The sequence below is a fragment of the Ursus arctos genome, unplaced genomic scaffold (genome assembly GCF_023065955.2).
Source record: "Ursus arctos isolate Adak ecotype North America unplaced genomic scaffold, UrsArc2.0 scaffold_4, whole genome shotgun sequence".
NCBI lineage: Eukaryota > Metazoa > Chordata > Mammalia > Carnivora > Ursidae > Ursus > Ursus arctos.
In genome coordinates this window covers 49,917,728-49,942,825 of record NW_026623056.1, presented here as the reverse complement: position 1 = coordinate 49,942,825, position 25,098 = coordinate 49,917,728, and the positions used below count along the sequence as shown (strand labels likewise).

The 25,098-nt window shown below is 36.5% G+C and overlaps 2 protein-coding genes across 21 annotated transcripts in view; one reads left to right on the top strand and one right to left on the bottom strand.

Annotated features, from left to right (window-relative positions):
• The window catches only part of CMSS1 (cms1 ribosomal small subunit homolog), a 382,651-nt gene that overhangs the window by 90,519 nt on the left and 267,034 nt on the right, over nucleotides 1–25,098 (top strand). The gene's annotated exons all lie outside the window — the stretch shown is intronic.
• Nucleotides 1–25,098, bottom strand: part of FILIP1L (filamin A interacting protein 1 like) — a 291,835-nt gene that overhangs the window by 84,560 nt on the left and 182,177 nt on the right. For 17 of the 18 annotated variants that reach the window (XM_044381485.3, XM_044381439.3, XM_048215270.2 and 14 more), the window contains one exon: nucleotides 19,706–19,884. In XM_044381485.3, coding sequence (XP_044237420.2) covers nucleotides 19,706–19,884 — 179 coding nt within the window. Of the gene's footprint in view, nucleotides 1–17,881; nucleotides 17,968–19,705; nucleotides 19,885–25,098 lie in introns of those variants that run through there. The other variant, XM_044381498.3, reaches the window with a different exon arrangement.

Below are 25,098 nucleotides of genomic sequence, written 5' to 3'. Positions count from 1 at the left end.
GATTCTTCTCTATACTTAACCAGCAGTGTCACTTTGGGAAAATTTTGTAGTGTCTTTAAGGTTCAGTTTGATTATCTGAATATTATGTGGACAATAACAGGACCTACTTTCAAACAATGTTATGAGGATTAAAGTAGATAATCCATCTAATATGCTTAGCACAGTGTTTGACAGTTAATATTCAGTAAAATGTAACTAACCATTACTAATATTATTGTCACTAATTATCAAGTTCTTTATAAGGGATCTTTCTTGGGACACCTGGGTGACTCGGTTGGGTGTCCAACTCTTGGTTTCAGCTGTGGTCATGATCTCATGGGTCATGGATCCACACTCAGCATTGAGTCTCCTTGAGATTCTCTCTCTCCCTTTGCCCCTCACCCCCCCAAATAAATAAATAAATATTTAACAAAAAATAAGGGATCTTTCTTTGTATTGTTTTTGTATAGAGTGTACAAAATAGAATCTACTATCTCTACAAAGAAAGGATTATGTGTGTGGGTGTGTGGTCTTTCTCTTAATGAGTTCTCAGTATTAGGTATTTAAAGTTCTGTATGGGCTTACTCTGACCCCAGTTCCTCCTCCTCAATAATTCACCAAGTAGCCATTCTGTGCTTTTATTATTATTATTATTATTATTATTATTATTATTATTATTGAGGGACTATTACTGTTGTGTTTGTACATGCACACCCATGCACACGTGTGTGTGTGTGTGTGTGTGTGTGTGTGTGTGGTGTATATTACCAAAAGATGCTTACTTGGAAAATTTAAGAACTGAATGTTCTAGTGCAGCATTTCTCAATTAGATAGTTAACATGTCATAATTTAGGGGCTGGAATTGAGACTGTGGTTAAATCAAATGCAGAGGGCCACCTTTTAAGTTCTGGTCTCTCCTTATAAAATTCTCTATCTGCTTCAACATCAGAAAACAGAACAGAGCTAATCTGAGCTAGGGTTTGGTGATGCTACCTACAAAATAAACTGAGTTTTGATGTGTGTTGTGTTTCATATATTCAAGGAAGTGTGATGTGGAATCCTTGGGGCAGAAGGGAGGAACTGGGAGTGGGGAGAGTCATGGTATCCAAAGGTTTTAGAGCCACTCCCTTGCACTTAGTTATTTGTTATGAATTTACTCCCAAAGGTAACAGTAAATAATGAAAAGTTAAACTTTGGAGCAGAAATACTCTTTCATGGCAGGGACAAGATCTCTTTAAGTAAAGCAGAAACTCACCAGGGCAAGAGAATGGGTGGATTCACCTGAAGAGCCTTCTTTACATAAAGAAGTATTAGTGTTGCTAAGAATAGGGTGTCAAAAAAGGAATAAATAATCTTTGGGTCCATGTGTTGTATGCCTTTCATCTGCATGGATGAAAAAGTCCTTAATTCTGCAAATTTTGGTTAACTCTTATAGCTGCTATCAGTTCTAGTTAATTTAAGTAACTTTGACTTATTTTTTTTTATTATGTTTGCATTCCACTGTCTATTGAATTCTCAAATAACCTGGAGAGTAGGTGATGAGAGTCGTGGTCTACAAGTCTCACACTTCAGTGAACTATTCACAGTGAGTGTTCATTTATCATTGTCAACGAAGAGCTGTCGTCATCTGACCGGAATGGATGAGAAATTTCAGTTGTTGGGACAACAAGAGTATTTAGAACTGAAATTTCAATTAGAAATGAGGTTGATTAGTTAACAGTTAAGGGCCTCATTTTGGGGTCAGATTACCCTCATTGCTTTTTCAAGTATTAGACATTCTTAGTTATTTAGAACTCATGGAATTCTTAATAGAGTTGGTTTACATATAATTTCTACTCTTTCACTCATATGAGTTTAAATCTTCTCTAAAAACCTGTATGGATTTCGGAGGCTTAGAGAGGATTAAAAAGCTATAAAATTTTAAATAACTTCATCCAGTGAGCATGTTTACCTAAATGTGTCATCAAACTTCTCAGTTTTCTGGTTAGAGAACCGGTTTGGGACAGGCTGACTCACACTGTCGACTGATAGAATGCAAACACATTCAGAATTCTTCTGGCGAGACTAATGCAACAAAAACAGAGTTCTGTGAGCTTTTAGAGGTGAAGTGTTTCATTTCTCTAATAAATCTTCCTATCACTAAGAGCTTTCAAAAGAAACAAATACATGTCTTCACAGTTGTTAGGTGCTGGGTGAGGTGGCAGAGGCATACTACTGTATCCAATACCCTGTGCCACTGTTATTTTACTTTGAACTTTGGTCTTCTTCCCTAATTTGTCTACTTACTTTTTTTAATTGAAGTATAATTAACATGCAATGTTATATTAGTTTCAGGTGTACAATATAGTGATTTAACTTTTTTATGTATTGTAAAATGATAACTTTAATAAGTCTAGTTACCACCCATCACTATACAAAGTTAATACGCTATTATTGACTGTCTTCCTTCATGCTGTATATTACATCTCCATGACTTACTTATTTTATAACTGGAAGTTTATACTTCTTGATCCCCTTCACCCATTTTGTCCCCCAACCCCCAACCACCAATCTGTTCTCTGTATCTCTGACTTGGTTTGGTTTGGTTTTGTTTGTTTTGTGTTTTAGATTACACGTGTAAGTGAACTCTTGTGGTATTTGTCTTTCTCTGTCTGATTTATTTCACTTAGCATAATACCCTCAAGGTTCGTCCATGTTGTCACAAATGACACCCCTTCCCACTCTTGAAGGAAATAATTTTTAAAGGTAATCTGGGAAATATTAGTAGTCTGCCCTTCAATTAATAAAAGCAATGCTCTGGAATTCTAGATATTATCCCCATATGTAAATAAACATTTTACTGGGTTTGTATTTCACTTTTAATCATTAGATCACAAATTCTTTGCCTAAATAGTTATTCACATTCTTTTCAATTACCCCTTGTGCAAGGAAGGTAGCTAGCAAGAATATTTCTGCCCATTTTGAAGATTAAAACATCTGTACAGAACTCAAGTTTTTTTATTTTTTTTATCAAGTTTGCTCAACAAATTTGGGGGCAACTCCAAAGATAGCCAAAGACAGTGATATTCTCTAAGACAGTGATACTCTCTATGTAAGGTTTGCTGAGTAGCTCTTTTCAAGGGTGAAGGGATGGAGATTGGAATGTCTTCTTGGCAGAGTTCAGGGTACAGTCAAAATAAATAGACGTTCCTGTTCCTTTCTCTTTTCCAGGTAGTTATATCTCATTGCCATTTGTTCAGCTGTTGCTGTAATTAACCAATTTTAGGCTGGGCAAAAGAGATTAGGTAGCACGGTGTACACCCACACCTCTTTTTCTGAGATTTAGGATGGAATGAGTTTTTCCATTTACTTTAGCCAAATGGACACATACTTCTCCAATCCCATTTTGCTATAAAGTAAGTCTTTATCAGGTAGTTGTACAGTAATAGAAAACATGGAATCCATTTCTGAAGGCCCTATCCCCCTTCGTATTTTGCTTATAGTTGTTGTTTTCTGGTTGTCGTTAATATTATTATTGTTATGCTCTTTCCAAACTTGACTCTGGACACACCTAACATAATGCTTTGTGTATGCTGTGGGTGCTCTGACAAATTCCCGATGGTGGTTGAGATTTTTCTGCACAACGCATTTCTCTTGGTTTCAGGATAAAGAGGAAACATGGGGTAATGGCACAAGGTCTGCACAACCTAGCCCTCCCCTACTCATCCTCAACAGAGACAATTCCACTAACTTGTCTTTTTCATTCCTTTGTATTTGCGGGTGCAGTTTTCTGCCTGAAATATCCTTTCCCCTCTTCTCTGCTTGATGAGAGTCTGCTCGGACATCAAGTTAATTGCTCCCTGATAGGTTAGATGCCTTCCCGTTCCCTCCAGGAGGAATTAATCCATGCCTCAGATGGGATCCATGAGTACTCTGTATACGCTTCAGTTGCAGCCCACCTTTAACTACCTCATACTACTTATGTTTTCTACTCGGGCCTCAAAGACAGGATCTATATCTTACTCTTTATTTTTGTCCCCAGTTCTTAGTTTCATGCATAGTGTTAGGTTAAATGAATGTCAATGAGTGAATAAATGGATAACAGATACCCCCTTTTTCCCTTTCTCATATAGAATAAAATGCTCTTTCTCCTTTTTTTCCCCCAAAATAATCATTTGCCTTTGATCATTTCCCTTTGGGATATCCCCAGTAGCCTATTTCCAAGTCTCTAACCTTTGGTTCCTGAATATGATTTGTCATTAAAGGGCCTTCCTTTGTAAAGTTTTAGAAAACAGCTAACCTGTATCTCATGAGAAATAACCTTTATCATTAACAGTTTTATCCTTTTTATGGCTGAACAAAACTGAAAGGATATAACTTGACTGATAGGGATTGTGTTGAATCTCTAGATCAATCTGGGGGCTATTACCCATATTACAGTATGAAGTGTTTTGATCCATAAATATGGGATGTCTTTCCATTTATTAGGTCTTCTTTCATTTCTGTTAACATTGTTTTGTAGTTTAAGAGTTCAAGTCCTAAGCTTCTTTTGTTTAATTTATTCCCCAAGTGTTTTTTTCTTTTGCTGCTATTGTAGATGGAATTGTTTCTTAATTTAATTTTAGTTTGCTTGTTGCTACTGTACAGAAATACAAATGATTTTCGTATATTGATCTTGTATACTGCAACTTTGCTGAGCTCATTTATTAGTTCTAGGAGATTTCTTAGTGGATTTCTTAGGATCTAATTATTATCATTAGTATATCATTGTATTAGTTTAATATCCAAAGCAAAAGATGTTCAGAGATTTTTCATCTTTCCTAAAAGGCAAAACACCCGTTTTATTTTGTAGGATTGTATGTTAGCTATTTTATCCACACCTAGATCTAAGTTTTTATGATGATTTTTAAAAATATTTTATTTTTAAGTTATCTCTACACCCAACATGGGATTCAAAGTTACAACCCCGAGATCAAGAGTCACACGCTGTACTGACTGAGCCAGCCAGGCACCCTTTTTATGATGATTTTATGTGCTACTTTATATGTTTGTATCTTCTATCTTAATTCGATATTTTGAAGACAAACTTTATTTCATCTATCAACTGTGTTAGCATATTAAAACTTATCTGTTAAGATATAGTTTTACTGTAAGATTTGGAGTAGTTTAGAAAAGAAAAAAGTTATCTATATGATTTTCTCTGAAAGAAGAAGGTGGCCATAGATGGACAGTGATTCGCATAGTCATATAGTTTTACCTTTTATTTTGCTTTATTTCTGATTCTCCAGAAAATATCTAAGGACAATTTGGAGTTCATGGATCATGAACTTCATGTTCATGTCCTTCACCTCAATGACAGTACCCTGTCCAAATAAGCATCCTCCCTTGTATTTGGGAAAGCATAAAGAAAGTGTATATCATCTTTTGCTGCTTTGATTCTTCAGGGGTCATTTTGTTCACTTCATCAGGCGACTGCTGCAGATAAGTATAAATTTCATTTGAACTGCAGGAGCTGCTGCTCTTGGATCAAATCCCTGCTTCTGTTGCTTTTACAGCCTTGCTCTGCTAGGAAATCTGAAGGCCTGGGGAAGGTGCTAACAAGTACTTGGGTGGGATCTGTAAACCTGACTCTAAGAAGTGTCTCAGTGCTGCCCTCCTCTTCCCACTGCAACTACAGTCTTCTGTGATGTCTTCAGGGTCCTGCATAAAGACTTTTTTTCTTGTGGGTTTTAGTTCCTTATTATTCAAAAAGCAAAAACTCAAAGTTACCAATGACTGACTTATTTCTGAAAGATTATTGGAATTAAGAGGCATCTGAAGTCATTGAGAATCAATTCGTTGAACAATGTTTAATAGACCCAAAAAAGGGAATATAATCTAAAGCCCATATATGGGGCCTGGCTAAATGAACTGCATCTATAAAATGAAATAATATGCAGCCACTTAAAAAAAAAAGGTAGGAAGAATATAGTATGATCTCCTTCATGAATTGCTGATATAGGCTTATAATATTTTTTTAGAAAATGCACAGGAAACTGTTAACTATGGATTACTTTGGGGAGTAGGAAGTGAAATGAAAGGAAGGTCTTAATTTTCATTTTATACTTTTCTGTTCATTTAAATTTTCTATTTTCATATGTTATTTGTTCACTTATTTGTTTTTTAGTTATTTCAAACACATATAAAATTAGAGGTAATGGTATAATGAACCCCCATGTGTTCCTCATGCAGGTTCAGTTTCTATCAACTCCTGGCCAGTCTTGTTTCTTCTGTACCACCCTACTGAACGGTAACAGAATATACCATTCTAAAATATGCCTCTTTGGCATAAAGATGACTTTGAATTGATTATTTTGAGAAATAGCAGATGCAGAAGTTCTGAAAACAAGAGTAGAGTTAACCTTTTGTAAGAGAAATTTACACTTATGGAGGAACTCTCTATTTGTAAGGTATCTCTCTCTCAGTACCAGGAAGAGAAGGATGACTAAATCACAAGACAGTCTTACCAGTGGAGAAGGCACCTTACCCTTGCTTTTTGTGGTAACTTCCCTTAACAAGCTGCTTTTTGCTTTTTGCTTTTAGCTGAAGATGGTATTTAAGGTTCCGGCTTAAGTCATCTTGTAGAGTTACTCATTATCCCTGGTTATTTCCCATGTATATACTTGAGGTATACATGTTAATAAACTTCAGTTTGTTTTTTCTCATGTTAACCTGTCTTTTATTACAGGGGAGGTGGGGGTCTCAGCCAAGAACTCAGAAGGATAGAGAGGAAATTATTTTTCTTCCCCTACAATATGCTCCCTACTCTAAATTATTTTGAAGCAAATCTCATTCTGTCATTTCATTTTAAAATATCTTCAGACTATATATCTGAAAGAATGATTTTTTAAAATATACATCACAACACCATTAACACACCTAACATTAGAAATAATTCTTTCATATTCTGAAATATTCCAGGGTTCAAATTTTCTGATTCCCTCCACCCCCCTTCTATAGTGTCTTCAAATCAAGATTCAAATAAGATCATCCATTACATTTTCTGGAAATGTTTAAATTTCTTTTAACTTATAAACTTCCCCTTGATATTTTCCCCTTGCATATTATTTACATCATTTGTTAATGGAACCAGGCTGTTTGTTACACAGAATTCTCACAATATTGATTTTGCTAGTTGTACCCCTATGTTGTCATTTTATTGCTTTGGTTTAAAAAAATATATATTTACATATATATTTGATTTTGAAGAAATTTAATGTTTCTGTATTCGTTCAGCGATGTAGAAAAGATGGAAGGAAGTTCCTATCTATGGATCAATATAAAAACATTTAGAAGCATGAAGCAGAATAACACATTTCTCTTGCACCAAAGAGCAGGGGATCTTTGGGAGAGGTCTACACTAAAAACAACAGCTCCTTTGAAGTCCCTATAGCTGCTGCTACCAATTACAGTGTTCGTGTTAGTGAGTATGTTTGGAGAGAGTAATACATTTATTTATTCTGTGAATACCAATTGGGCACTGTCTGTGAGGGGCTAAGGCTATAGAGATAAACAAAACAAGAAGTCTTTGCTGTCCTGGAGCTTAGACACAAGTGTGTAAGTGGGGAGGAGACAGACAAGAAGCCATGATAAACAGGCTTCTTCATCTCGTCTGTATTGTGTCCAGTGCTTATCATTCTGATTCAGTATATATCTGCTGTTATAGGGTCCAAAGAACATGTGTCCTCTTTCCTCATCATATATATCCTATTCTCCAAAGCTGGATTTCTCAATCTGTCTTCTCCATTTCTGGATCAACCATGTTCTAGGGCCTGTTTCTTATTTCTTGGTGATATTGAGGTGATTATTCAGAAAACTGACTAGATGGACTTGAGCTTTGCAGGTTTTCAAGGTCTCCACCATTCCCTATTGCATACATCCAGCCTGTTCCTCTCATTTATCTTACCCTGTTGGCCCCTGAGGGCATTTGAGGTTGAGGACTGTACCCCCCCCCTTAACCTTTTATGTTTCAGATATATTTTAAATGAAAGTAATTACTAATGAATATAGCATCTGTGAGGAAGTTTGAATGGGCTATCTTCAATTTAATAAAAGCAGAATTTGAACATTGTTTCTGAAACATTTTAGAAGATGGATTCATCTGAATCATCTATATTTGTATGTTTATACTATCCCCCCTCCATCCCCTTCTTTGATATGTATCTGAAGTACAAAGAAACTAACCAACTTTTTGCGGGTCCTTTGCACGATTTGGTGGGTTATGAGTGCTCAGCCATCGTGCAAGAAAAGTTTGTTCTGAAACCACAAATCTCCTTGGGTTCCTGAGATTTCTCTCTGGAACTGAAAGTGGAAACTAAGTGACTGCCCATCATGTCTCCCTAACAAACAAAATAAAATCAGTCTCAAAAAATACAGGCCTATTTAGAGGAGACAGGGAAGCATGTTTCAAGATTAAACTCTTCCAGTTTAGAATTCAGTTCCTGCCATCCAGAGATTTTTGTGATGAAGTTTTATCTGATTTGCTCTGTTTTGTTATTATTGAGGCATGACTCACTTAGAATTCAACACAGATGAAAATTAAGGAGTTATTTTTTTTTCCTTCCAACATTTTTGTTATTCTGTGCCTCTTACTTTGTTTATTGATAAAAATCTTAGGCCTCAAAGGAATGGTGAGAATAAGCCACTGAATTCTTCTGCATGAAGAAGCCACAGGAGTTCTCCATCTGGGTCTCCACAAATAAACACACAAAAAGACCATTCATTTAATCGAAATGCTGTCCTAACAGCTTAGACTATCATGTTTGAAAGTATGGCTATAGAACAACTGGCATGTTCTTGAATAGATTATTAGCTGGAGTTTTGATTAGTTAGCAAATCTGTTTAGAAAAGAAGTAATTTGACATAAAGCAAATGACAGATGTGCTCCACAGGGAAATGCTTTTTCTTTTTAATTGTCATTTATATTGGGTCCTCACTATTGACACTACTGGTAAATATTTGATTTTGAGATCTCTGATATCTTTGAAGGATATGTTCACTAAACAGTGTTGTGGCAGCCACATGTGATTCTCTTTTTTCTGTATTGTTTCTTTACTGCATATATTCCAGTGTTTGTTATGGCCTGACAAGCCTTGAGTGTCATTATTTTCTCAACAACAACAACAAAAATGCATTATATAGGGATGCCTGGGTGACTCAGTTGGCTAAGTGTCTGTCTCTTGATTTCAGCTCAGGTCATGATCTCAGGGTTGTGAGATCAAGCCCTGCTTCAGGCTCCATGCTGGGCTTGGAACCTGTCTCTCTCTCCCTCTCCCTCTGCCCCTCCCCTTTTAAATGCATGATATAAAGTGACAAAACTATAAACTAGAAATCACTTATCTTTAAGAAAACTCAAACTCATCCTCATTAATTCTGCTAACATGTTTCTTCTGAAACATCTTTTTTCCTTTTTTTTTTTTTTTAAGATTTTATATATTGAAAGAGAGAGCGAGTGTGCAAACCTGGGGAGGGGCAGAGGGAGAGGGAGAATTCCAAGCAGACTCAGCACTGAGCATGGAGCCCAGTGAGGGGCCAGATGCAGGGCTCAGTTCTATGACCCTGAGATCATGACCTGAGCCGAAATCAAGAGTTGGATACTTAACTGACTGAGCCATCCAGACGCCCTTATATCATGCATTTTTGTTGTTGTTATTGAGTAAATATGACATTCAGGATGTTCTAAAACATCCTCTGAAGAAATATGAATTACCTGTACTCCAGGCATCTCAAATATTTCAAGCTGTTACTGGGAAATTGTTAAAATAAATGGGAAAATGCTGTGGGCATAAATATATGTGCATGATAAATAGGAAATGTGAGAAAGCGAGAATTTGCAAGTAGAAATTGAGTTAAATAGGAGAAATTGGTATGAAATTTTCACACACTTAGAATCAACTGAATTTTTAGAGGCAGAATTTGACAAAGTGACTTTTGGATTCCACAATGTTAAACAAATCAAACTTGTCAGGACCATGGAAGGCCAGTACTGTAAGTGTTACAAACTATTGTTGAATCTGTCATGTGGTGGGAAAGGTGAGCCAGGATTCTGGATTTGGACTCTATAAAGCATGGCATGGGGGGCGCCTGGGTGGCACAGCGGTTAAGCGTCTGCCTTCGGCTCAGGGCGCGATCCCGGTGTTATGGGATCGAGCCCCACATCAGGCTCTTCCGCTATGAGCCTGCTTCTTTCTCTCCCACTCCCCCTGCTTGTGTTCCCTCTCTCGCTGGCTGTCTCTATCTCTGTCGAATAAATAAATAAAATCTTTAAAAAAAAAAAAAAGCATGGCATGGGATTGTATGGAGAGAGGAGGGTTCAGACCTTAAAAAGAAGCAAACAGAAACAGTCTTTGGAAGATCAGTGATGCTAGGCCATCCAAACCTGAATTTGGTAGGGAAGAAGAAATATACTGAAATGATATTGACAACAGCAAAATACTCTTTCAAGAAAATGTTAGGTTTGTATTTTTGATGATAGATTAGAATTTTTTTCTTCAGAAGTAACACATCTCTAAAATCAAAGCCCAAGTCAGTGGGAAAATCTGATTCATGTTACTAACATCCACTTTACATATTTTTTGACATCAAGTCATGTTTAAAATGAGGTCAGATTCAAGATTAGTTCCAGGCAAAGTTATAAAGTAAGAAATGGGTACACTCCTTCATTGCTAGTAATAATGTAAACAATCTATTTATAGGACAAATTAGCTACAGTTTTCAAAATCCTTAAAAGGTTCATAACTTTGACCCACATCTAAGGATTTATTCTAAGGCAACAATTAAGAAGATATAAAAATTAATTGAAGTATGAGGCTATTGGTCATAGTGTTCCTTATAAAAGTGAAAAAGTGGAAGGTATCTAAATGCCAACAATAGGGAATTTATTAAATAAATTACATCTGTATGATACAGCAGAAGTCATGCTCTTGAAAATTATGGTATAGAGAAGTAGTTGGTAATTTAGGAGGATGTTCATGATGTTTTTGTTAGTGAATAGAAACAGGGTACGAAAACTGTGAAAAATATGAATTGAGAGAGTTGTTTTGGTTAATGTTTCTACTGTTTTTCAACTTTAAAATCCCCTTTTGGGATCTTTCTTTCCTCCAGTGCCTTGATAAAGGATCTGCCTTCTTTTATATCTGCTTTCTCTGGGATAATCCCAAAGCTCTCAGGCTTGTTCTTCTTCACCTATCAAAATTGGCGCATATGTATATATATATATATATATATATATATATATATATACACACACACACATATATACAAACACACACACAGATTATTCTCCACAGCTAGACTAAGTGAAGAGAATTAATCCAGAAGCTAATTTATGGTAAGATATTAATGTAAAATTATGGTTAAAGTTTAACAACTTTTCTTACATTTCAGTCACTTATTCAACAAATATTTATTGTACTTCTCAATACTTTGGACCTTGCAGGAGACTGTGAACTGCAGGAGAAACTGTGAACAACACAAATCAAATATAGGTCCCCTTACCTGGTAGTGGGAATATTTGATTCTCCACAATCATTTTAGGCCAGAAGGTTTGATTGTGTGGGAATGTTGTGACATTGGCAGGCCTGAAGAACAGTGGAATCTTCTGGTGCACTTAGAGACTGCCCTATTGCATGAGTCTTAATTTCACATACGTGCTAGCCTGTGCTCTTCATAATTCCATTGCATTAACATTTCTGCTTTTTCTAGGTAAAATGATTTCTAAAAGGGAGAACTAGGTCTCCATAGTTTAAAAGAAAAAAAAATTTCCTTGAGTAGTGTATTGCTCGCTCAGTGTTAGATCATTAGGCCGTTTAGTAATACCTCTACTCTGAAGGAAAGAAGGTATAAGCAGCTTTAGAGAATGATCCCTCCTTTGTGCAGCCTCAGTGTTCTCTGTTGTCATCACACCTGTAACACAACATTACACTGTTTTTATGTCTGTCTCTTCTATACTGAAGGGTATGCCCCCTTGAAAGCTCCTATTCATCATCACGTCCTTACCATCCACTCAGTATAGGGTCTAATTAAATGCCTTCCTGAAAATCAAAAAAATGCCCAGTGTGGCACTGAGTATGTAAATAAACTACCTTAAAGAACGGCAAATTTGAAGAAAGATGCTAGTGCTTACTGAGTGCTTCCTGTGTGTTAGACACCATACTTAGCACTTCCTATGCATTTTGTGATTTAGTAATTCCAAAAACTATGAGATCCATATCATTTTTTTAACAGATAGTGAAACTGAGATTAAATAGGTTAAGAACTTTGTTCAAGGTCAAATAGCTAGTGAGAGGATGGGACCATGGCGCTTAGACTTTTGTTATTCTAACTCCAAAGTCTATACTTTTTAATTCCAATAGCCTACACCCTTCCAAGATAATGCTTTTTTGTGCAAGTGATGTTTACTCCTCATTTACTCATCATTTATGCCAGGCATCTCCATCCTCATAGCTGGCTGTTTGGCTTTATCTTCTCATAAGGGAATAATATACTTGCCAGGAAAATTTATCTGCAAGTTGCAAATGCAGGGTACAGTTTCATTCTAATGTTCCACCTTAATTTCCATTTATGAGGCAAAAATTTCCATTTTGACATGGTGTAATGACTTCTTTCTCTTTGTATTTTATAGTCAGGTGAACAGAAGTTTGAGGTTGCCTTTCCCCATTCAATCTTTGGCTTCCTGTTCTGTAGGGCTGTTGAACTAGTAGCTGTGAACTGGTTGGATGTGTTTATCCAGTGCTTACTGTATGTCCTCCATTCTACTAGGGTTAAGCTGGCTGTTGAATAATTACAGTCCTTACTATCCTTTTTGCCTGATTTTCCATAATATTGCAACAGTAGTGTCAGTACCACAGAGTGAATGCTTGAATCTTCTTTGAATCATCTACATATTATTTGTGAGTGTCTTGCCTTTTCAACTGTATTATTATAATTATGTCTTAAAATTCTTCTGGACCCTCCACAACACCAAGCACAAAACTCCAGTATATAGTAATGATTCTAGGGAGAATAGCACCAAATATGTTATCAGGAGAGCTAGCTTCTAGTCTGGCTTTACTACTATTTAACAGCAAGATTTTGTCCTTTCTTATGAGGACTTGATGAGCCTCACTTTTCTCAATTCAAAAGTCAGAAGGTTGGTCTAAATTATTAGGTCTTTTCTAGTTTAAATTCGGGATTCAGAGACTTCTGTATTTTTTTGTAGTTATTTGATTGATCGATTCTTTGTAGTGGCATTAACAGGAATAGAAACGTCGTAAATTGACCTGGATTTGCAAAGATGATACTAGGTTCAGTTTTGAATATGTGACATTCGAGAAGGGTATGGTGTACCTAAATCTAGATATTGTTTAAGAATGGAAATACAGACTTGGATTTGAAGTTGGAAGAGGAACTGTCATTCTCCCTCTTTTGATAGTAAGAGTTAGAATCATAGGGTTAAAGTAAAAGGTACTTATTTAAATCAATCACATAACCATAGGTTTTTAGATCTGAAAGAGAAATACACATCATATGGCCTATCCCATTTGTTTTATACACAAGATTGGAGAAATGGAATTTTCCCAAAGTTACACACTAGCTACAGATCTAGTCTGTAGACCAGAGTCCCCTATCTCCAAGCCTCTGCTTCATCCCTCACTGTTTGTTAGGTTTCCTCTTTGACTGCTTTGTAACATGTATAATATTCTTTTGTGAGTAATAAATTCACTAATTGTTCATCCAAATACAGACCCAAAATTATTTGTAAAATTTGGCTCAGCTTTCTGGGAGAGAACAGCAGTCAAAACACAGTATCATTACTATATCTGAATTTTGACCTCTGTAATTAAATGGTATTATATGAAAAGCACTGAATTGTGTACTTATAAGGTACGATTTTGTGACATCTGTTGAAAGCTAAGTTATGGTGTATCATCCTAAATTGTGTTCAGTACCTTTATGAGGTAATTAATTTCTCTGCATCCCTGCCCAGATCCTCTGTTAGGTCTGGAGTGTATGAACAGTTGTGATAATCTATAGAGTTATGATACTGAAGTAAATGTTTGTGGTGGGTCTCCATTTTGTTCTGATAAAGAACTGGATATCCATGACAAAGGTCAAATGGAGATCTGGCATCTATTTCACTACTTGCAAGACATAGTCTCAAGAATATGTAATATAATTCCTTGCCAGAAAACTGGAAGGAAATGATTGCATTTGAGTACAATGTATTCTATAACAATAGTTTAGTGTGCATGAAATTTAAAACTGCTGGTTTTCTAAATATGATTTTTTAAAAGTAGATTTAGCTTATTTATTTTTTAAAACATTATACCCGTTATGTCATACTTTATGGGATAATCTTAAACGCTGAGATTTAAGACCAAAGAAGGTAAAAATTCTAATGGCAATGGTTGCAAGATATTGAATTCTCCAGTAAAGTACTCTAGTTTAATGTGTTTGTTGATTTCTCCTGAATGTTCTATTTTCATGAGCATTTCATGTTATTATGTCATTTTACTGTAAAGGTGCCTTTTTTCCCCATCCATCATGATTTCATAGTACCTTAGAAGCATCAGTAACAAGCCTTAAGGTCTGCAGTGGTGTCTCTGTTTTCCATATGCACAAATTAGTCAAGGTTTTATATATATCTACCTCCTTCACATAGTGCCGCCCACAGGACTTGGCATGTAGCAGGCATTTAATTGTTGTTGCTGGGGGGGGGGGGGGTTGTTTGTTTTTTGGTTTTGGGTTTGTTTGTTTGTTTGTTTGTTTGAGTGATTATATGAATGAATGGCATGCAGTACAAACTAGCTAACTAATTAAACTAACTAAAAAATTAGATAAATAAACTCATTCATTTACATATATATGAGGGAGGTATCCAAAGCCTCTAAAAAAGAAGATTTGATGTTTTTGACAAAAGCCTTTAAAAGTACTCACATATAGGGATGCCTGGCTGACTCAGTTGGAGGAGCATGTGACTCTTGATCCTGGGGTCACGAGTTCGAGCCCCACGTTGGGTGTAGAAATTACTTAAATAAATAAACTTAAAAAAAAAAAGTACTCAGATACTCTCAGTTAACAGGAAGGTCAATATGGCTCAATTTTTCAGTTACCTTGTCTGATGCAATCTGCAGAATAGGCCTGTCATAATAGAGAAGGGATGATGATGGAAATCTTTCTTTATAAAGTTCCCTCAGCCAAAGGAGAGGTAGAAGTGCTTTGTTCTTTGCTAAAACCTGAACCAGAAAAGACTTAGCCCAAGGAGTGGTCAAGGCAGCAACCCTTGAAGCTGGGTTCCTGGTGACTTTCCTTGAAAGACCATTCTGCCTCCTGAGCCACTGTTTTACCTAGTAACATTTAGGCAGGACAGGAATAAGAAATTAATTCTACCTGTGACTGCTTCTTCACTATGTGGCTTTGGAGAAGCCAGCATTTGAACTCCTGCTTTATAAAGTCTAAGAATCAGTGCTAACCTATTTGGCCAAGATATTATGAAAAGTAATTTAAGGCTTTAAAAAAAAATTCACTGTTGAAGCCACATTTTTATACAGAGTTGCCGTAGTATTTGTTTCCACTTTAGTGGTTACTTCAAGGCCCGAAATGCAGTAACATGTATGGTTAATATACATGGTTTGTTTTTGTATTCTAAAAAAGAATGCATGGTTTCAAAAAAAAAAAAAAAAAGGAAACTTTTTTTTTTTCTTCACAGCCTTTTCCCCCACTGAAACTGAAAAAGGAAAAAGAAATTATGCAAGCTTTTTTGAAAGTACAGACAAATTTGGCATTTCACTTATGGGAAAATTTTGCAAAATTGTACTGACTAAAAGTGATTTTTGTTTTGGCTTTCCTGTGAAGCCATCCAGAAAGGTCAAAAATTACTGGCATTGCTTTTGTATAAAACATTTCACATAGACTCCACTTGTAATTCAGCCAAGTACATAATTCAGGTCATCGGTGACACACATATCCACACATTGGAGCTGGTCAGTGAACAGAAAGTGGTCATGAAATGTGGATAATATTACTTTATGGACAGACCAAACTGCACAGATTACAGCAAAGGAAACTTTGCATTAACATGCTTGGGAACGGTTTCCTGAGCTGATCCCTCCCCCATCCTCCCTCAGTGGGAAAACCAATTGTTTACTGATTACCACAACGACATCATTTGGCAAACATTTTGGCCTAAACTCAATCTGTGACATCAGTCTCCTTTAGGGTTTTCCACATAAAACAAATTCTCCAAAGAAAACACAGAAATTGAGCCTAAATTTGAAATCCATTATTACACCCTTTAAGGTCTCTTTAACTTATCTCAATTATGTATTTCTTAATTTTTATTTTATTTCCAAGTAGATATTATCCAACACTTAACAACTGCAAAATATTCACAGTGTCTTTTCAGAGTTTCAGTCAGATAGTCCTTTCTAGTTATCCTCACCCAACTCCCTTTTTATGGGGGGTATGATGTCTGTCTTTGTTTCTCTGTACTGCGGGTCACTGATTTGGGAGTGGTTTCCATCACTTTGTTTGAGGAAGGAAGTAAACATTATTCTTTGACCCCTTCGGACAAGTTCATCTTGCTTTTGTGAAAAGTGGCCGTGTGCTGAAGAGGAAGTACTCTCACTAAAGTTAGAAGGACTCCGTGATGGTGCACATGTTTTGTCATTTGTCAGAGAATGAAACAAATGAGTGGTATTTCACTCTTATGTAAGCACCTACTCTGCATGTATTTGCTTGAAATTATTAGAGTTTTCCCCCACTTTTCTGTTTTGTTAGGTGGGTTCATGTGATATTTTGATGCAAATGGCCCTAAAGCAGGTTGAAATCCTGAGGCCCACAGTCTCCCTGTTGAAGGTGGGGGAGCAGGAAGGACCAGTATAACAAGAGTGCCAAGATAATGGGAGTTGTGATGTTGTATGGGCAGAGTAGGGCAAGAATTGTAGGGCAAGAATTGTCTGTGTGTCATGTGAATTGAGAATAGGTTTAACATTCTCATATCCAAAGAGTTCCATCTGGAAGCTGTTCCTTGGCAAACAGAAATAGGTGAGTATTCTCATATCTTCTGGAATGGCTGCTACACAGGAATGAGAGTTACTCCAGTCACTTTTTCCTATTTTTGGTAATAGCATGTTCACTTTCATTATTCTTTAAGATAAAGAAACTTTGTGTCCAAAGGGTAAAAAACATGATCTTTTAAATTCTTCCTCTTAAGCCCCTTTGATAGATGTAGAAATGCCATTCTTAATATATTGATTCCATGGGATACAATTTACATTCATCTCACTGTTTTCCTTTTCCTTTAGCACATGGCCTTTATTCCCACTGAATTTTTCTCCCCATTTCTCAGCGTTGTTCTCTTTGCTCTCTCTTGGTTTAAGTAATCATCACCTCCCAGCATTACTTTCTGGATAGTCCTTCTAAGCCTTCTACCAGAAGATAGTTGAGGTACAACAGTAAGTATTAAAACTGTACCTCAGACAGCCCTCTACATTCCTACCCTAAATCTGTATTGTCTTGCCTTCTTTGTTAATGTGGTAACCCCCTGGGCAGGGACAACCAGTACCTCTTTGTTCTATGGCAGGCAGCACTCTAACCATGATCAATAAATGTTCATAATAATGAAAGATGAAAGGAAGTATCTGTGTTCAGCAAGTTAGTGCCAAATAAGTATGGAGGCCAAATGAGGCTACGGGTGCCAAACCACAGGGGTTCAAAATAATATTTAATATAACATTGTCTCATTGAATAACAAATCTTACATTGTAATGTCTGAGTCAAATCTTCCCTTGGTGCCAGACTTCTCATACTCCTTTAATCTTTCCCTCAAGATATTTCAAGTTCATGAGGCTCAAGGTAACAAGACACCCCCTACCCCCGACCATGTAGTGAGTAGAAAACAAACCTCCTGATGAATGTGGAAAAAACGTAACTGGATGTGAGGGCCATGGATTCTCTGGGAATCTGACCAAGTGTCTACCATGAAGTGCACTGAAAAGAAATGAAAGTTTGCCATTAACCTAGCTATTGTGTAACTTTAGTTACCTAGCTAAAATATGAATTAGAAGTCTTTAGAAAAAGCACTAAGGCTACTAATATTTTAGAAAAGGGAGGTCACAAGTAATTATTTTTTTCTGCATCTTTCTGTGACTATTAGAGTGCAACACCATCAGCTCTGTAACTCATAAAAGAAGTACACATGGAATAACAAAAGTGAAATGACAGTTCAGTGAAATTTGACATTACAAAGATTGGTTATTTCCTATCTTTGTATTATAGAGCCTTAATTGTCCTTTCTATTTCAAATGGATACTCATACTTTCTAAGGTGATTCAGAACAGAGGGGAAAATGGAGCAAAATAATCTGCCCTTCATATGGTTATAAAATGTTTACCAACCAATCTCTCCTTTTTTGCAGCCAAACTTCTCAAAATAATAGTTCACATTTTAAGCTTCTTTGTTCTCATTTCTTATTTATTCTTCAAAGCATTGTGATTTGGTTACTGCCCTCACTATTTTATTGAAGGGGCTCATTAAGTTTCCCAGTCTCTTCCTTGTTTCTAAATCCTGAGATATTTTCTTCTCCTCTTCCGTATTACTTGAAAGTCTTTCCTTATTTGGTTTCTTTGCTTTCTTTCTCTTCTGATTCTTCTAACACTCTACCATTCTTTCTCATCTTTCTTTCTTGACGCCTTTTCCTCCAGAAAACAGCCAGCCATTGGTTTTTCTAGAGTTCCTTCTCAGAATTCTCTCTCCTCACCATATCAGCACTCATAGCTTCAGCTATCACCAGCTGCAAATCCACACCACCAGCCCAACATTTTCCAGACCTGTATTTCCAATTGTATGTTGTTTATTTAGATACATCATTCTCCCCACCGGACATCAGAATACCACCAGGTACCTCGTACCGGACGTGTCTAAAACAAGACCTGCGCCCACTTTTGAACCATCTCCTTCACCAACAAAAAGCTGTGCACCATTTCTATATTTTGTACCTTGGCGAATAGCTGGGAGTGCTTCTCAAAACTCCCTGATTTCTTCCTCTGCTCTTCAGTCTCATTAGTCACTCATTAGTATTGACTGTACATCATAAATATTTACTTGTTCACACCTTCTTCTCTCTAACCCCATAGCTATTGGAACATATACCTTCCCCCATTCTAAAGCTCCTGTCTTTGCTCCTTGTTGCCTTAATGGTTCTTCAAGAAAGCATACCTGTTCAACTCATTTCTCTTCTCACAGTTTGTCATTTGCCCCTTCTTGCCAACAGTATAAAATCCATCTGCTTATGGCTAGCCTTTCCTTTTCTCATCCTGCAATTACACCCTGTCTATATTCATCTTGAGTTCCCTCACTACCCATACTATTTTCTTACCTCTATGCTGTGACACTTATTTCTACCCCTGCCTTGTATATAGTTTCCATTCTTGTTTGCATAGGGACTAGACCCCTGTTACCTCACCTGTGCAGTTTTCACAGGGCACTCCCTTGCAGAATTAGGTGCCCAGCATTTATGTTCCCATAGTTTTTATCATACCTGGTTATTCTTGCATTATATTCATATTATCTTTAAACATATCATCTTCCTCCCTCTGGACCATGAGATCTTTAAGAGCAGAAGCTCTGGCATATTCATCCTTGTATCCCTGGTATAATGTTGAGCCCATAGTGAAAGGTTAGTAAGAGTTTGCAGAATGAATCATTGTCTTGTCCAAAGTAGCCTTACCTTTCACATTCCTGTTCTAGTAAGCCTATGAATTCATCACTCTTCTCCATGTATTCTTTATGTTTTCTCTTTTCTTCCTCCAACTCCAGTATGGTTTGCCTATGAGATTTTTCTGCCATTAAAAGCTGTTCCAGGATTCGTCTATGAGATTCTTTATGTTTTTCCATGACTTTGTCCAACTATAAAAGAAAATACATGTATAGTATGTTAACTGCAAACCCTTCAAAATACCACCATCTTTCATTCAGTGTTTTAGAAATGTCTAAGTTTTAGAAGGAGAAATGAACCACGAGAGACTATGGACTCTGGGAAACAAACTGAGGGCTTCAGAGGAGAGAGGGGTGGGGGATTGGGATAGGCTAGTGATGGGTATTAAGGAGGGCACATATTGCATGATGCACTGGGTGTTATATGCAAATAATGAATCATGGAACACTACATCAAAAACTAAGGATGTACTGTATGATGACTAACATAATAAAAAATTATTATTAAAAAAAAGAAATGTCTAAGTTCGACTAAGTAATTTGGCAATGGATTTCTGATCTTTTTGTTTGTTTTTTTATCATTACTCTCGTTTATTGATACTTTTTGATGCATTTCAACACAAATATAATCTTTTTATTGTCATTGGTTTTTTTTCCCCCAGAGAGAATAATTGGTGCCTCTGTAGATATCAGAATAATTTCTCCATAGCCCTTTTCTGACACTTCCTCCTCTTTCCAGAAAAACCTTGTCAGAGGAATGACATAAAGAAAAGGAATCCTTGCATAATGTTTGATTCTGAGACAACCTAACTGGTCTTCTGCCCCTGCCCTCCCTATAGTAGGCCTGTTTTTCATCATATTATGCATCAAGGTGTTTGCATATTTTAAAAATTCTTATTAATCAATTATCTGTTGGTTATGTAGTATTAACGTGAACAGATGTCAACACCAAGTCCTTTCCGCTTTCTGTGGCCTACTTACATCACTGTTCTAAAATGATCACGCTTTGGCTGACTTCATGTGTTTGTCTTCCCTACTAGGCTGTGAACTCCCTGAAGGCAGGGCCTACATTGAATTTTTAAAAATTCTTAGCATATACATAAAAAACAATGGAATCTTGCCATTTGCAACAACATGGATGGTTGTAGAGAGTATAATGCTAAGCAACATAAGCCAGTCAGAGAAAGGCAAATACCATATGATTTCATTTGTATGTGGAATTTAAGAAACAAAACAAAGGAGGGAGGGGACAAACCAAAAAACAGACTCTTAACCATAGAGAACAAAGGGTTACCGGAGGGGAAGTTGGAGGGTGGGGAATGGTGAAATAGGTGAAGGGGATTAGGTGTTCACTTGTCTTGATGAGCACAGAAATAAATCCATGCTTACAGGGTCAATTAATCTATGATAAATGAGGCAAGAACATACAATGGGGAAAAGACAGTCTCTTCAACAATTGGTGCTGAGAAAGCTGAAGAACTATATGCAAAAGAATGAAACTAAACCACTTTCTAACACTACACACAAACACACACACACGCACAACCTCAAAATGCGTTGAACACCTAAGGGTGAGACCTGAAACCATAAAACCCCCAGAAGAGAACACAGGCAGTAGTTTCTTTGACATCAGCTGTAGCAACATTTTTCTAGATATGTGTTTTAAGGCAAGGGAAACAAAAGCAAAAATAAACTATTGAGACTACATCAAAATAAAAAGCTTTTGCACAGTGAAGGAAACCATGAACAAAACAAAAAGGCAACCTACTCAATGGGAGAAGATATTTAAATATCTTGATATCAAATATCAAAGATATTTGATAAGGGGTGAATATTCAAAATATATGAAGAACTTATACAACTCCCCCCCCCCCTGAAAAAAAAGGTAGGGGCAATCCCATTGAAAAACAGACAGAGGACCTGAATAGAAATTTTTCCAAAAAGCCATTAAAATGATCACAGACACATGAAAAGATGCTCAACATCACTAATTGAGAGGGAAATGCATATCAAAATGACAATGAGATATCACCTTATACCTGTCAGAATGACTAAAATAAAAAAGACAAGAATAACAATTGTTGTTGAGGATATAGAGAAAAAGGAACCCTAATGCACTGCTGGTGGGAATGTAAATTGGTACAGATACTGTGGAAAGCAGCATGGAGGTTCCTCAAGAAGTCATAAATAGAAATAGCATATGATCCAATAATTCCACTACTGGGAAAACAAAAACACAAGTTCAAAAGTATATATGCACCCCTATGTTTATTGCAGCATTACTTACTATTATTTATAGCAAAGATATGAAAGCAGCCTAAGTGTCCATTGGTAGATTAATGGATAAAAAAGATATCACCATATATATTATTTTTTAAAAAAAGCCACAATGGAATATTATGCAGCCATAAAAAGGGATGAGGGGTTTTTTTTGTTTTTTTGTTTTGTTTTGTTTTTTTGTCATTTGCATACTATGGACAGACCTAGAGGATATTTTGCTAAGGGAAATAAGTCAGACTGAGACAAATACCATATGATTTCATTCATATGTGAAATCTAAAAAACAAAGCAAATGAGTAAACAAAAAGCAGAATCAAACCATATATAAATACAGAGAATAAACTGATGGCAGCTAGAGGGAAGGACGGTAGGGGGATGGGCAAAATGGGCCAGGAGGAATGTGAGATACAGGCTTCCAGTTAAGGAATGAGTAAGTCATGGGAATAAAAGGCACAGCATAGGGAATATAGTCAATGATATTGTAATAGTGCTGTATGGTGACAGATGGTAGCTACACTTGCGGTGAGCATAGTATAACATATGGAGATGTTGAATCACTCTGTTGTACACCTGAAACTAACATAGTATTGTGTGTCAACTATACTCAAATAAAAAAGAATTGTTTTAAAGACCTTTGTCTTTTTTTCATTTTTACTTACCCTCCGTCTTCCTTTCATTTCAGGTAATTTTGGAGATGCTATGGATATTTTGAGGGTCTTGATAATAGGAAATTCATTGGCTTCACAGTCACTTTTATGTATAGTCTAGCTATTGTTAGCCATCTTAGTGTAGGAAATGCCAGCTTACCCAGCTATTGTTAAATAAGGGTGAAAGGCCAGAGATTATTTTCCAAAATGAATATGTCCTTTGGTTCCCAGCACTGGAAGTTTGTGGATTGACAGAAGAAAGTTTCAAAATATATGGAGCCAGAAGATAGTCAGTGAAAATTTCCTTTTTAGTTCCTGGCTTCAGAATTTCTACTTCTATGTAAGCTCATTACTTCCATGTAAGCTCATCCATGTATTAAAGAGTATGTTAGATATTTAACATTTTTATGTACTTTTTAGTGATATAATGTCACCGGATATGTAGTCCACAATGTTACTGAAATGGAATTCCTTTATGTTCTACCTGCCTAACCTGTACTCATCCTCTGGGTCTTGGGTTTCCTGATTCTTCTATCTAAATTTGATATTCCATTATACTCTCTCATAGTGCTTTGTGGTTTTCACTATATAAATCAGTATTATGTGTAATTGTATACTTGTTTGTGTGATCATTTGTTGTCTGTCACTCTGTTAGACATTAAATACACCAAGGACATTAGGCACAATTATTTTTATTCATTAGCTCTTCAACAAAAATTAAGTAAAAGAATAAAATGAACTCTGAAAGCTAAATTTTACAGTTACTTAAAATAAGTACTTTAAGAATTGCCCTTAGGTGATGATAATAGGGTATGCAGATTCTTTTATTATAGTACCTTGATAAATCCAAAATGTTATATTTTTCCTTGCTATCTTTTTTGGAAGAACTAAGAATATCTTAGGCAATTAACTCTGTCTTTCTTAAGGTAACTTCTAGTATAGAACCCTAGGTTGGAAATGAATAGGAGGTTGAAACTGTTGTAGACTCTGCGTTTTTACATCTTCCCTTTCTCTTGACAACCCAGCTGCCCCCTCTCCCCATTCCTGTTCTTTGTTCTAGCTCACAGGCCTCTACCAGTTTTTTCATCTTAAGTCGGTATTCCTACCATGTGATATAACTCAGAGCAGTTAGGTCTTCTAAGCTATTTTGCCTTAAGAATAGATAAGTCCCCTTTGGTTTACTGTAGAAATGGTTGAGATTTATACATTTTTCAAAAAGAATATTGTGAAGAAAATAAAAATTCAGGGGATATTAATACCTCAGGATGGGAAAAAGCAAAAGAATAATTATTTAGCATGCAGATCCTTATTCTGCTATAACTTGGGTACGGCCATGGATGGTCTCAGTAGGAAAACTGTCTAGGGAATCCTATTTAAAATTCTCCCTTATTGTTTATTCTCTGGGTACTTCCCGTTCTCCTATTATTCCTAGATAGAAGAAGAGGGTAGACAACTGGATTGTAGGGTAGGTAGAGTTATGTGGGCTTCAAGGAATGGGTAGACTCGTAGCTGAGGAGAGCAATCTATAAGGCAGAAGTAAAAGGCAAAAGAAGAAAAGGGGACACATCATGGAAGTGGGAATGTGAGAAGTCTGTATTTGTAAGGGAGTATTTATGTGTATGTGTTGTGAAAGTAATCAAATAAGATTGGATTTATAAGGGGCTAAATTGTGGGTAACTTTCAGGGACAAGCATTTGTAGAGAGTCAGGGTATTTCCAATTTTGCATGTGTGCAATAGGATTATTGTGAAACTAAAACTTTCCTAGTGATTTTAGCATAAGTTAGGAATCATTCTGTTCATTTCACACTGAGGTGTTGAGGGTTTGTGCCGTTTGTGGAGTTTTGTCAGGATATACTCAGTTATCATCAATTTGCATTTGCACTTATATGAGTTGGGGAATTTGTGCCTAATGCTGTTTCACAGTCACTATGTTGGGAGCCAGGACACATTTTTAACACTCTTGACTTGAATGCAGCTTCAGCTCCTCTTTCTAAAATTTGGATTAAAGTGCAAGTCAACAGACTTTGGGTGGTCTCATCCTTACCCCTCAGAGAAGCAGATCCATATGACCAAACTCCTTCACAATTTGGCAAGACAGTAGTCATCTCTCATGAGACACCCAAGACGAGAATAGCAAGGACATTAGAGGTCAGTCCTGAGATAGGTTGCCAGAACTTATGTGGGGGAAATTTGTCCAAAACTTGGTTTCAGTCTCTCCAGCCTTAACTCATGCTCCTAGTTGTTTCCTTTTTATAAAAATGAAAAATTATGAAATTTTCCACTGAGGTCTCAGAGGAAAAAAGGAGAATAAAATAAGGATGCCAAAGAGTTTTAGAAATGTCAGCAAGTAAAAGAGCAAGCAGTGCCGCATCTTTGTCCAGTGGTGGCCATGTTGAGACTTTTCATCTTTGCTGTTGTCATTGCTGGGCACACTTGATGAAGGAGAGATCTTTGCTGTCATTAAGCTTTTGAAGAAAA